We start from the raw sequence: 14,832 nt of genomic DNA, 5'->3' as shown, positions 1-14,832 counted from the left end.
AGAGTCTGTCAGGAGAGAGGGTCTGCCAGAGAGGGGCTGTCAGGAGAGGAAGGTCTGTCAGGAGAGAGGGTCTGCCAGAGAGGGTCTGTCAGGAGAGGAAGGTCTGTCAGGAGAGGAAGGTCTGTCAGGAGAGGAGAGTCTGTCAGGAGAGAGGGTCTGCCAGAGAGGGTCTGTCAGGAGAGGCAGCTCTCAGAGGACAGCACCTGAGACCTGGCCTGCAGCCACAGCTCCTGCTGCATGCTGGGGACCTGCCAGAGGGTGAGGGAGTCAGTGGAGGGTGATGACAGGGTTAATATGGAGAGGACAGATGGAGACAGTGGAGGGTGATGACAGGGTTAATATGGAGAGGACAGATGGAGACAGTGGTGGGTGATGACAGGGTTAATATGGAGAGGACAGATGGAGACAGTGGAGGGTGATGACAGGGTTAATATGGAGAGGACAGATGGAGACAGTGGAGGGTGATGACAGGGTTAATATGGAGAGGACAGATGGAGACAGTGGTGGTGATGACAGGGTTAATATGGAGAGGACAGATGGAGACAGTGGAGGGTGATGACAGGGTTAATATGGAGAGGACAGATGGAGACAGTGGTGGTGATGACAGGGTTAATATGGAGAGGACAGATGGAGACAGTGGAGGGTGATGACAGGGTTAATATGGAGAGGACAGATGGAGACAGTGGAGGGTGATGACAGGGTTAATATGGAGAGGACAGATGGAGACAGTGGTGGTGATGACAGGGTTAATATGGAGAGGACAGATGGAGACAGTGGAGGGTGATGACAGGGTTAATATGGACAGATGGAGACAGTGGAGGGTGATGACAGGGTTAATATGGACAGATGGAGACAGTGGAGGGTGATGACAGGGTTAATATGGAGAGGACAGATGGAGACAGTGGAGGGTGATGACAGGGTTAATATGGAGAGGACAGATGGAGTCAGTGGTGGGTGATGACAGGGTTAATATGGAGAGGACAGATGGAGACAGTGGTGGGTGATGACAGGGTTAATATGGAGAGGACAGATGGAGAGAGTGGAGGGTGATGACAGGGTTAATATGGAGAGGACAGATGGAGACAGTGGAGGGTGATGACAGGGTTAATATGGAGAGGACAGATGGAGACAGTGGTGGGTGATGACAGGGTTAATATGGAGAGGACAGATGGAGACAGTGGTGGGTGATGACAGGGTTAATATGGAGAGGACAGATGGAGACAGTGGAGGGTGATGACAGGGTTAATATGGAGAGGACAGATGGAGACAGTGGTGGTGATGACAGGGTTAATATGGAGAGGACAGATGGAGACAGTGGAGGGTGATGACAGGGTTAATATGGAGAGGACAGATGGAGAGAGTGGAAGCTGATGACAGGGTTAATATGGAGAGGACAGATGGAGACAGTGGAGGGTGATGACAGGGTTAATATGGAGAGGACAGATGGAGACAGTGGAGGGTGATGACAGGGTTAATATGGACAGATGGAGACAGTGGAAGCTGATGACAGGGTTAATATGGAGAGGACAGATGGAGACAGTGGAGGGTGATGACAGGGTTAATATGGAGAGGACAGATGGAGACAGTGGAGGGTGATGACAGGGTTAATATGGAGAGGACAGATGGAGACAGTGGTGGTGATGACAGGGTTAATATGGAGAGGACAGATGGAGACAGTGGAGGGTGATGACAGGGTTAATATGGACAGATGGAGACAGTGGAGGGTGATGACAGGGTTAATATGGAGAGGACAGATGGAGAGAGTGGAAGCTGATGACAGGGTTAATATGGAGAGGACAGATGGAGACAGTGGAGGGTGATGACAGGGTTAATATGGAGAGGACAGATGGAGACAGTGGTGGGTGATGACAGGGTTAATATGGACAGATGGAGACAGTGGAAGCTGATGACAGGGTTAATATGGAGAGGACAGATGGAGACAGTGGTGGGTGATGACAGGGTTAATATGGACAGATGGAGACAGTGGAAGCTGATGACAGGGTTAATATGGAGAGGACAGATGGAGACAGTGGAGGGTGATGACAGGGTTAATATGGAGAGGACAGATGGAGACAGTGGAGGGTGATGACAGGGTTAATATGGAGAGGACAGATGGAGACAGTGGTGGGTGATGACAGGGTTAATATGGAGAGGACAGATGGAGACAGTGGTGGGTGATGACAGGGTTAATATGGACAGATGGAGACAGTGGAAGCTGATGACAGGGTTAATATGGAGAGGACAGATGGAGACAGTGGAGGGTGATGACAGGGTTAATATGGAGAGGACAGATGGAGACAGTGGAGGGTGATGACAGGGTTAATATGGAGAGGACAGATGGAGACAGTGGAGGGTGATGACAGGGTTAATATGGAGAGGACAGATGGAGACAGTGGAAGCTGATGACAGGGTTAATATGGAGAGGACAGATGGAGACAGTGGTGGGTGATGACAGGGTTAATATGGACAGATGGAGACAGTGGAAGCTGATGACAGGGTTAATATGGAGAGGACAGATGGAGACAGTGGAGGGTGATGACAGGGTTAATATGGAGAGGAGAGATGGATTGAAATGAAAGAAAGTGTTAGAGAGTGAGGGTGGAACGAGATAGCTGAAGTGCAGATGTATAATTGATCTCTCTAGTGCAGTTGTTCCCAAACTGTGGTACTCGTACCCCTAGGGGTATGTGGACGTACTACAGGGGGTACTTGAGGGAAAGGAGGGAAATGTAAGAATAAATCATGAAGATAAATGTAACATTAAAATAAATCTGATCAGGAGGCACTAAATTGCCCCCCTTTCACCCCATTTCTTATTTTGTAATGTTATAATATTCTTCAAAGTTTTCTAAGCAAAATGTTGTAGTCAGGTCAAGGATTCTTTGATTGAGAATTCAGAGAAAGGGGCGACTGAAGCCAAAGAAGTTTAAGGTCCACTGCTCTAGGAGGCAACGGCATTGCCTATTCAAATGAATGATTAGGGGGGGCGGAAGCAGTGGCACAATGACAGAGATTCAATGTCAGAACTGGCATCTAGCTCACAGAACTGAAGGGAGATAGTGGAAAAGGAAAAGTCTCGGCTTACAAAACAAGAAGATCACACAGGTGTTGACCGGCCTTTTGCACAACAAGCTTCAAACTAGATACTAGCATAGTTTGCATCAAGCACTAGTTATTTCCCTGGGTGTACTCATAGTGCAGAATTAAGTGAAAAAACAGTAGAATATACACAGACTAAACTAAATTACTAAATGTAATATTTAAAAATAATAATTAATTATATATATATATATATATACGTGTGTGTGTGTGTGTGTGTGTGTGTGTGTGTGTGTGTGTGTGTGTGTGTGTGTTGATATACAGAAATCATCATGACAAAATACAGGGAAAACCTAATCATTCCCATCTGAATTTTTGCATCGGCATGACATTTCCAACACTCAGTCTACAGAGGAGGAATTTGACAGATACAATATGAGCCATATATCTTCCACAGGATCACAGATACTTAAAGACATACCGCTGTTGTCCCAGTCCTTCATGAAGAAGCCCTCCTCGGCACATGAACCATCACCTGCCACTGACACAGTCATACTGAGTGGAGTGTTATTCGAGAGCCCTGACTGTGGCACTCATCACACGTACTGCTCCAGCCCCCATCTGCACTTCTGATGACGGTCCACAGGGGGGCGCCATGTCACAAAGAATCGGGGCAACACTGATGACATAATATCCGCCTGTCCCTCAGAAAAAGAACAATTCTCCATAGCAAGTTCCTCCCAGTAAAGAGCTTTATTTAACAAGGCCAGGTCGAAACCTGGCATACGGCCGGTGCATGGGATCACCCATGTATACCCATACACATTTTAACAATCAACAGAACACACATAAGCCGTCATCTGATTTTCCACCTTTTTTCCCTGTTTGTGTTTAGGGATGCAGGATAAAGATTTTTTTTTTAAATAAATGCTGCAGCTGCACACTTACTGTTTAAACTTGAATTATAATTGTTGTTTTTCTTTGTTGTTTGATGGGAATTTATGGCTTTTTGGCACCTATATGTAACCTTTTAAGGTTGAGATAATTGTATTATCATTATATGGTCAAAATATTTCAGTAAAGCACTTGAAATATTCTTACTTGGGTGGTATCATTCTACTTGAAATGATGGTAAAATGTAGCTATTATTTTTAGTAAAATAACATGTCACGTGTGCAATGCAATATTTGTAATGGAATCATTATGGGACACGGCTAAGAGCCAAACTTAGCCATAGTTCCATAATGATTCCATTTGCATTGCACACGTGCTACACTATGCTAGCTAACGCTGTGCCAGGTATTAGCCGTGTCCCATAAAGATTCCATTACAAAACACGTTAACGTTAACGTTAGCCAAACGTTTTTTTGGTTACACAATGCATTGCCAGCTATCTCAAAAACTAATGTGACAGGATAAGGTCCGTTTGATATGTTGTTAAACGTGTTATTTTACACTGTTTGAAAGAATGAACCCACCTTGAATTCCTTGAACAGGTCTGCCATAAAAAGTTGAATGGAGGCTAAGTAAGCAGCAGAAGCACTATTGTTTTTGTTTTAAATAATTGAGGGCTACATGCCACTGGTGTTGCACTGTCTGCACTCACTGCCATAGGCTACAGAGTTGAATGTAAGAAGTAAGCAGAAGCACATTGTTTTGTTTTAAAGTTGAAGGCTACATGCCATTTGTTCATTGGAAATGGTTGCATACTTTAATAAAGGAGATCTCACCGCTGTTTACATGCTTTTCCGATCGGCTAACACGCTAGTTATAGCCTACTTAGCTGAGCTGTTAGCTACTTATCTTAGCTCTCTACCTCGCGGTAAGATGTTCATGTTCCTTATGCATAACATTCATGTATATTTGCTGGAAGGGGAGACGTCTCCCGCTACTGTTGATGTCCAGAGACACTGGGAAATGTGTGTTTGTTTATTTGTTGCGTCGCGTGTAACGTTAACATGGGCGCGGACCCTCTGCGGTCGTGAGCGACTCTGTCAAGCTAAACAAGATCAGATCAGGGCAGACAGGAAGTCCGAAACCGGACATTCATCAAATAAAACAAATTTCAAAGTAAAAGACCATCTTGATGAAAGGGTGCCAGGAAGGGTGCCAGGAGTCGTGTATGCAGCGATTGGGACACACGTGCTCCTATAGGCCAGTGCAAGCACCGGCCTAAAAATACACACAGTCCACTGAATTAATGTCCTTAAATCAAAAAAAGACTTACAGCAGACCAGTCTTTAGAACTTAATCTACAGCAACCAGTAGCCTATAGTACATGGTTGAATCAAGCATTTGATCTTGTGGGGCGGCTGTAGCTCAGGAGGTAGAGGGGGTTGTCCACTAATGGCCTTGGATAAAAGAGGTTGGTGGTTCGATTCCAGCCTCCTCCAGTCTGCATGTCGAAGTGTCCTTGGGCAAGATATTGAAACCCCAAATTGCTCCCGATGGTGTGCCAGCACCCTGCGTGGTAGCCTGCCGCCATCGGTGTATGAATGGGTGAATGTACGGTACCTACTGATTGCAAAGTGCTTTGGATAAAAGCACTATATAAATGCAGGCCATTTACCATCTTGTCAGCAGACGGGGTGTTGGGAGTGTCCTGGAGTAATTCCTTTCTGTGAAATTTTTTAGAGGATTAGAGGATTCAGCACCCACAGAAACTATTGAGGGTTGAGCGCGTTTTTCTGGTATATTGATTTGTCCTTCTCAGTGTAAATGTATCAATTGGTGCACATATATGTTTCACATAGGATGGTTGCGGAATTGGATGTTATCCGGAGGGGAAAATGTAAAAAAACAAAAGTTTTTGCAGGCCATGCCAGGCCAGGCCACCGGGCATCTGCCCGAAGCGCCCGATTATGCAGTCCGCGCCTGCTTGCACCGGTGTTTCCCCCTGCCTTTTCGACACAAAATGGCCGCTGTGACAAGGGTCTATTTGTTCAGGGTTCAGTGCTCTTTTTTTCATATATTGACTGGCCTAATGGGTTAGTTTTCTGCAAATGTGGGTATTTAAACATAACATTTAAGAAAACTTGTAATACACAAATATATATTAATGTAAGTCATCAACTGGGGAAGTTTCATGATGATATCTATTAGTAAAACAAAATTACCCTATATTCACGGGAATTTGGGGCCCTGTCTTGGATTTCATTTCATTTTGGATTTGTCAATAAATAATTAACGGCTGGTCATTTCATTGATTCACTTGTATTCTTTGAGCCATAAAACCTAGGGTTAGACACCAAAACCACCTTTCTAGGCTGGATAGTAGATATAGCCATTTCAAGCTCCGGGCAGCCATCTCGGACACCATCTTGAAAATGATCCTTTTCCTGAATTTCCCTTTGGGTAGACTTTTAGTATGCTATTTAACATGCCCAATGGTAACACAATTCACTGAAAAACCTTTTTTTGTACCCCCTTTCCCCCCAGATTTCCTGGCCTATATAAGGCCAAATGATATCTGTGTTTATTAAGAGGTTGAATTGGTTTAAGTTATAAGTTAAGTATATTAAATTTCTGTGCTTTCATTGTTTAAATTAACCTGCCAAGGACCTGTGGTGGTCCAGACACCAATTGAAAATTGCTGCATATCCAATTTAACTGAATATTATTTGCATATGGTGGCGAAGAAAAGGCACAAATGCATTGCACTCATTTTGATTCAGCATGTTGTGGAGACTGGAGGGGGGTGCAGTGCTCATGTCCCACCACCAGAGAACCCCCACACTCATTTTGATTCAGCATGTTGTGGAGACTGGAGGGGGGTGCAGTGCTCACGTCCCACCACCAGAGAACCCCCACACACTAATTTTGATTCAGCATGTTGTGGAGCCTGGAGGGGGGTGCAGTGCTCATGTCCCACCACCAGAGAACCCCCACACTTTTAAAATCGTTGCTCCACCCCTGGAAAGTAATCATGCCAATAGGCAATTATAGGCAAAGTGAACGTCACTTCCTGCTTCAGCACTGTACCAGATTTTCTTCCGTAATCTATTTTCCCATAGACATTTCGTAAAATGCGTATAAAAATAGTTTTACTTGGTCAAACCAAACGGTTCAGCTATATTTAGAATTGGAAGAGACCATAGAACATTTCACTTGGACCAAAACTTAAAAAATATATATATATATATTTTCTTTAAACCCAAATTTCTTTACGTTTTGGTCAGAGTGAAATATTATGTGGTCTCTCCTGTTTCTAAATATATCTGAACCGTTTGGTTTGAACAAGTAAAGCTATTTTTATAAGCATTTTACGAAATGTCTATGGGAAAATAAATGGTGGATGAAAATCTCTGGTACAGTGCTGAAGCAGGAAGTGACGTTCCAATTTGGCTCTCTATTAAAAAAAAGAAGGTATTGGCACAAGAATGAAGAATTTAAAAAAAGTGTATTATAAAGCAGCCACATTTATTTTATCAGCTTACAAGACACTACAGTAAAACATACCAGAGTAAACCAGACTTTAATAGTGACTGCATTGACATCACAGGACATTGGGGGGAAAAGGAACTTTGAAAAACAAAGGATCAGTCAGAAAACAAGCTGAGAATATGCTGTGGAAAACACAGATCCAATACTAAAAGTATTGTCCCGATTGATTTTGAAGTTCTTGGGACAAATTCTGCCGAGGTTCAGTAGCCTACACGACGACGAGACAGGAATGCCCTGGTTGCTATTGGGAAATGTTTGGAGCATAAGGAGCTGCAGTTATGTGTTAGATGAGTGTTGATTAAAGACCCCCTAAAGTCATGTTTTAACATGGAGATAAAATACTCTGCTTTGAATAATAATTTGTGTCTGATGGTTTTTTCCACAACAAAAAGGTTAAATTATCGTGTTAAAATCCTTAAAATGACGTCCCCTCCTTCTCCCTCATTAAAAAATCCAGAATCTGTAAATAGAGCCAAGTGACCGCCTACTTCCTACGGTGGTGGACGAGAGATGATAGTTTTTTTTATCCCGTTTTAATTGTGCCATGAAGTCCACATGTACATTTTGTCCATTTAAAACACCAAACCAAGTGATTCAGCTATATTTAGAATCTGATCTGAATCGGATCCGAATGGACCCGTCTATTATTAGAAAGCTGAGACCCAGACCCGGACAGACCCCATAAATGTCGGACCCAGAGTCACTTCTTTTGAATGGACCTTAGACCCGGCCGGTATAGGGTTCAGGGTTGGGTCCTCAGGGATTCGGGCATACCCGAAGACCTCTAGGAGAGGCCATAGAATATTTCACTCGGACCAAAACTAAAAAAGAAAAAGTTTGGATTTATTATTAATTTGTTTTGGTCTAAGTGAAATGTTCTATGGTCTCTCCAGATTATATAGCTGAATCGCTTGGTTTGACGAACTAAAACTATTTTTATAAGCATTTTACCGAATGTAGATGGAAATCCCTTGGTTCTTAGGCCCAACCCGGAAGAGGGCATGGCTTTGTCTCTCTATTTGTAAATAATGATTTAAAAAATGTAACTACTGAATACTGGACAGGGATTGGCTCCAAGTATTCGTGATGTCACAAATCATGCTTGTAGGAAATGGCCTTTTCAGTGAGCTCAGAGAAACTTTCCACTTTCAGCAGACATTTGTGAAAACAGCCTTCTAGTGTCAAACTCTGCACAGACATCATTCTGCACAGTGAAGCTCAGACATCCAGCTGAAGGAACAAGAACAAAAACTGATTGAGTGGAGGGGTCTTACTAATCTGTTTTTTATGTAAGACATCGTGTAGGTGTGATTGAGAAGTGCAGGAGTTCCTTTGATAAAGAGCCTGTGATTGTATGGGCAGAGATCCATAGCTTGTGAAAATATGTTGACGTGTGTCTTTGATTTCACGGGAAGATTAAGTATATTTCAGTTGTATAAACTTTATAGTTCTAGTTGATTGAGAAGTATTTGGAGTTGTTCACAATGCACTGAGCAAAAGGGGAAATGCAATGCAAGGTAGTCTATAAGACAAGAAGACACTGAAAATCATCAAAAATATTAAAGGGACAGCTCACCCTAAAAATCTAAAATACATATTTTTCCTCTCACCTGTAGTGCAGTCTATCCATATAGATAATTTTGTGTTAGTTGACTGAGTTGGCCATAGAGATTTCTGCCTTCTGTCAATACAATGGGACTGGACGGCACTCGGCTTGTGGTGCTCAAAGCGGGGGGGGGGGAAGGAGGGGTGGGGGGGGTTAATCAACAGCAATGTCTCTTTCCAGAAATATTATCTTGGTTACCCGAGATAATCCACAGACCTTGTTGTGAGCAGTTTCATAGGGACTAATTTATTTTATTTCTGCCAAACTATACCTGAAACTGCAGCTAGTAGCAGGTAGCTAGCAGTTAGCGGGTATAGTTCGGTCGAAAGAAAATAGTTCCTACATGAAACTGCTCACAAGTTCTGTGGATTATTTGTTTAGTTTATTAGGATCCCCATTCGCTGCAGGAAATGTTACAGCTATACTTACTGTTGTATTGGAATGAAGGCAGAAGTCTCTAGGGCAGATATCTCCAAAAATCAGGCAACTAACACAACACAATCTGGATAAATAACAGTAGAGGTGAGAGGAAAATATGTAGGCTATTTTGAATTTTAGGGTGAGCTGTTCCTTTAAGTACAACAGGGCTGAGCCTTAGAATGTGATGCTCCCTACACCGCCCCTATGAGAATCTATGGTAAAGTTAATAAACCAAATAGTGGAGAAAAAATAATTGGATTTCCAGCAAAAACAATAATGGTTTCATTACTACCTAGTCTAGTGAATCCCTCATAAATCCAAGCTGATGGACGTCAAAGCATTGAACTATGGAATTTTGACTATATCATGAATATCTAGATGTCACCTTCTCAACGTCAATATCATAAAAAAAAATGTTTTGTTACCTTACAAGTCAAAAGATTTGGCACAGTTTCATCTCAGAACAATGGAGTTACGTCTTCATTGTTCCAAGAAGTATAATGAAAATAAAATGGAATGATTAATAAACAAAATAATAATAAATCACAAAATCCAAATCCTTGTGTCTATTCTGGCCTCAACAAATGATGCGGCGCTCTAAAGGGAATGCATTTTAACACTTAACCTAAATCATGGTTTTGTTTCCTCTGGTCCCTATACAGTATGCAGTATATACAGTACATTGTTGACATTTTCCTAGACAAGATTAGTAGAGATTCACAATTCTCACTTGGGAGAAACATGGAAAGACATGTATCATACATAGTAGAAAAGCTAAGGTTAGGACAGATTTGACAGAACCCAGCCATCATACATAGTATCATAGCATCATACATAGTAGAAAAGCTAAGGTTAGGACAGATTTGACAGAACCCAGCAACTCTAAAGGAACATTTTGAGAGATTGGTCTTTTTGCCATATTCCCCATAGTAAGACGAGAATATATGCGTCTAGATGCCCTTCTCTTCTCTGTGCATGCAGTAGAAAGTAGTGACGCACCCTCCCGCTAGTTAGCTTAGCACAATGACTGCAGTCTGCAGAAGGGCTAGCTAGCCTATCCCTGTTAAGTCACCAAATACACATTCCAACGCTCCTATGTACATAGTACATGTTGTGACTCGTACATTCACCACGTTCTGAAATAATCATTGTAATTTTTGAGGCAAATACATAGATGGAACTTCCAGTTTAGTCAGGAAAGAAGTTCCGGCTATGTATTTCCCTTTTAAAATTACAATGTATCGTAATTTTACATTATTTCATAGCGCGGTGAATGCATGACTCATGTGCATATGACAAGCGTTTGGTGCTGGTTGAATGTGCATTTGGTGAGTTAATGGGGGTAGGCTAGCTCATTGGTGCTAAGCTAACTAGCAGGAGGGGTGCATCGCTACTTTATACTGCACGCAGTGTCTTAATATCGGGAATATGGCAAATAGGCCAAGCACCCGAAATGTTGGCCTGTCCCTTTAATACAGAAGGACTCTAGCCACCTTCCAAATCAGAAGATGAAAACGAAAGCATCCATTATTCTACAAACAACTAGACAATCACCTTTACCTGGAAGTGGGTGTACCTTGTTTTCTTAAAATGAATAGACCACCTTGTGGACAATGCCCATGAATGCAGAAGACTCAAAGATCCCTCGCCATATAAAACTAAGTATTTTTTTCAACTCATTGTCATGAAAAAATATTATATTCTTTAATATTCACAACCTTTTAGTTGCAATGTGCCTTGATGCACTGGCAGGTATCACTAGACAATACCGTGTCAATCATAACACTGCAGTGGAAGCACGCAAACTATTTTATACAGTAATATCTAATGGTTTCTTCTCCGGTCACATCTTTATCTGAAGCGTAGAAGCAACCACATTAAGACTATAAAGAAAAAAGAAAAAAAAGAAAATGACCGGTACATATTTTTCCTCAAACATGATTCATGTTAAAATAATCTACATGTGTGCTATGCTGTGATACAAAATTAGATCTCGAGTTTAGATTTTTAAATGTAAAAGATTGGAAGATGAGTTTGAATTAAAAAAAAGTTACAATAAATGCAACGCTTCACAATACAACAAATGACCAAATGAGTGCAAATTGTGCATATCTCTGGCTAGATTCACCTGATTGCAGACAGTACACGTGCACTCTACACAAGCTGCATGTTATCCCGTATGCACCGAGCATGGAGTTTTTCACAGCGACCACATTACTGGAAGCCCTATAGAGCCAAAATCACACCTTCTGCTGCGTTCAGCATACAGACCAAGGGAATTCATCCGCCATTCATTTTTCCATATATATATATTTCATAAAATGCTTATGAAATTGTTTTACTTGGTCGAACCAATCAATCCTGCTATATTTAGAATCAGGAGAGACCATATAACATTTTACTCTGAACAAAGATAAAAAATGTATCTGATTAAAACAAAATCGAAGCTTCGAAGCTTCAATTGTTGCCATGGTAATCGTCATCTAAATCTGCAGTGCTTCGGGTTTTTTTTCTTTTTTTTCTCCCTCCTCTCCTCTTCCCGTCTCCGTCTGTCCACATGGACAACCAGCTTGCAGTTGCGTTATGAAGTAGCAGCAGTGACAGATACACAGCTTTCCATGGCGAGCTCAGCGAGACGTCTGCTAGCGTGACACAACGTGATGAGCCCACCTGAATAACCCCACATGGATAAATTAACATTTCATGGGAAATAATCATATCCGCACTCCGTGTCCAATGCTTTGACGGCTGCGTCGGACTGGGAGCAGTTGGATGAAAATCCGGACCAACAGGACAGGAGGAGCAGCTCCGGTAGCACCGGCGTTGTCACGAGTTTATAAGCCTAGAAGAAAGTTTACTGTGAGCCTTGCTGAGATGCTACTACACGCTCTTTCCTACATGTACATGTTTGTTTGTTCCTCTGTTGTCTGATATTTGAGCCACTACACAGCGTCATCGCCACAGCGTTACCAGAGTTTCTCTTTATTTTTTGTGGTTTTTATGGTCGCTCCTGATTCTAAATATACTGTCGCTGAATCGCTTGGTTTAACCACGTAAAACTATTTTCATAAGCATTTTACAAAACCTAGATGAATGGTGGATGAAATCCCTTGCTTTGTCTGCTGAACGAGGAGCGAACGAAGAGGGCGCGATGTTGCCACTCTTTTCAGAAGACTTCCCATTTCTATGCACAGGCAAAACTATAGGGGGCAGTAATATTCACTTTCCATCCAGTCGATGGAATGGGTAAATTCACATTGGTTATGGTTTTGAAGTGAAGCAGCATGAGAGTTTAAACACAGCAAAATGGTCGGACTATAAATCGTACTACTACTGGCATAGATCTGCTATAGGAGCACAAGTATTGCATGTCAGTCAGTAGTTGGTCCAAGTGGCAATAGGATTGGATTGTCAGACTTTCACAAGGCTTGTAGAAAATATACTGTTGAAAAATGACCACCACCACATGTAAAAACAACCATTCTAAAGCAAAACCCCTCCCAACATCCACCCTACATACAAAACATACATTTGTATACATGCATACAAAAATAGAGAGATAAATGATGGTGAACACTGAGTGATGCTACGTTAACGTGGGATTAGTTAGAAAGCGTGCAGAGTGTGTGTTTTAAAGTAAAAGCAGTACAGGCAGGCTAGTTACACTGCAGCCAGGACACAGTGAGACTTACAGGTATATGACATCAGCGAGCGCAACCATCACTAGTCCAAGCAAATACAATGAACTGGACACTGGACCCCTTTAGACCCAATTGTTGATCTATTGAGACACTGCGGAGCGCGTCGTCATCATTCAGAAACCACGCCCGAAACGGGGGGAAACAAACCCCCCCCCCCCAAATCCTGGCGTTCTCCTATGTCACGTGCATGGTCGCGTGTTGCACACAAAGATCATATATACTGAAGATGAACACTCCAACTTACTTCACCGACAGCTAGATCCACATTTTTCTTGTTGCCAATTCTCAATGGCTTCCTTGTTTTGCTCGGGAGTACAAAAAAACATTAACTGGCGATTTGTTGTCTGCGCAGCCCACCGCACAACAACTTTTAGCTATGTTTAATTCAAGAAAAATGATGCTGGTGTATGGAAGTGAACGGAGAGCTTTCCCCTGTGATGGGCGTGGCCTATTTCATGCAGTGCCGATGAGAGTAAACAACTCAGCTGGTAAGACACGTCACACACCATCTAGTGACGCCTCTGATGAAGACGGAAGTGTTACTGTCGAAACATGTCAGGTAGGAATGACACATCTGTGTCTGATATATAAGAAAAATCTAAGCTTTAAATTACAATATAGACACAATTAACCCTTTTGGATTACAATGACATTATATTCCCCAGTCCCCATTAGGCATATATATGCTACGGGGATATAGGTAGTACTGGGTCTCTAGAATGTGTCCAACTCATTGCATCACAGAACAGTGACTGGCATGTATGGAACTCAAATCTGTACCTGAATCAAGACAACTCATTAATCAATCCCTCCAGGAAATTGTGATTTTGCGATTGCAATAATTAATGTGAATTCACCCAATCTCCGCAATATTTGCGGGGGCTTCCAATTTTTCAAAATTCATGCAATTTCTGTGCAAAAACGGCAAACTTGCAAGAAAAATTCCAGTTCCTGCAACTTTACTGCAAAAAAAGGAAGCAAATTGCATTTCAATTTTTGGAAAAGCCGCTGCAAAATCAAGCATTTTTGATTGATCGCAACAATCACACACATACACAAAAACAGGAGGAACTGACTACTGTCTTGCATAACTGCTTTTCAACATGGAGTAGTTCCAAACAGACAATGATAAACTGACAGTCAAGCTGCACACAGGATGAACAGAAGATGAAGTGGTCACTTGAAGGCCGACTGCAGCTCCTTGAAGGCAGCTCGTCTCTGCTTCTGCTCCTCAGCCTGCTTTTTCTTTTCCTCTTGCTCCTGACGGATCTCCGACTCAAACCGGTTGGACTCATTAATGGCCTGGACCTGTCCAACAGAGGAATAGACTCATTAACGGACCAATCCAACAGAGGAATAGACTCATTAACGGACCTATCCAACAGAAGAATAGACTCATTAACGGACCAATCCAACAGAGGAATAGACTCATTAACGGACCAATCCAACAGAGGAATAGACTCATTAACGGACCAATCCAACAGAGGAATAGACTCATTAACGGACCAATCCAACAGAGGAATAGACTCATTAACGGACCTGTCCAACAGAGGAATAGACTCATTAACGGACCTATCCAACAGAAGAATAGACTCATTAACGGACCAATCCAACAGAGGAATA

General features: G+C 42.3%; 1 protein-coding gene across 2 annotated transcripts in view; it reads right to left on the bottom strand.

Moving 5' to 3' along the window:
- Positions 1-132: 132 nt before the first annotated feature.
- Positions 133-14,832, bottom strand: part of LOC310794560 (EF-hand domain-containing protein D2) — a 39,656-nt gene continuing 24,956 nt past the window's right edge. The window contains exon 4 of one of the 2 annotated variants that reach the window (XM_083656534.1): positions 133-248. In XM_083656534.1, the coding sequence (XP_083512660.1) occupies positions 174-248 (75 nt within the window). In that variant the 3' untranslated portion in view covers positions 133-173. Of the gene's footprint in view, positions 249-13,052; positions 14,518-14,832 lie in introns of those variants that run through there. The other variant, XM_083656533.1, reaches the window with a different exon arrangement.

Source organism: Poromitra crassiceps (assembly GCF_964638095.1).
Source record: "Poromitra crassiceps genome assembly, chromosome: 20".
In the NCBI taxonomy this organism is placed as follows: domain Eukaryota; kingdom Metazoa; phylum Chordata; class Actinopteri; order Beryciformes; family Melamphaidae; genus Poromitra; species Poromitra crassiceps.
This window is presented reverse-complemented; position numbering and strand designations above follow the sequence as displayed.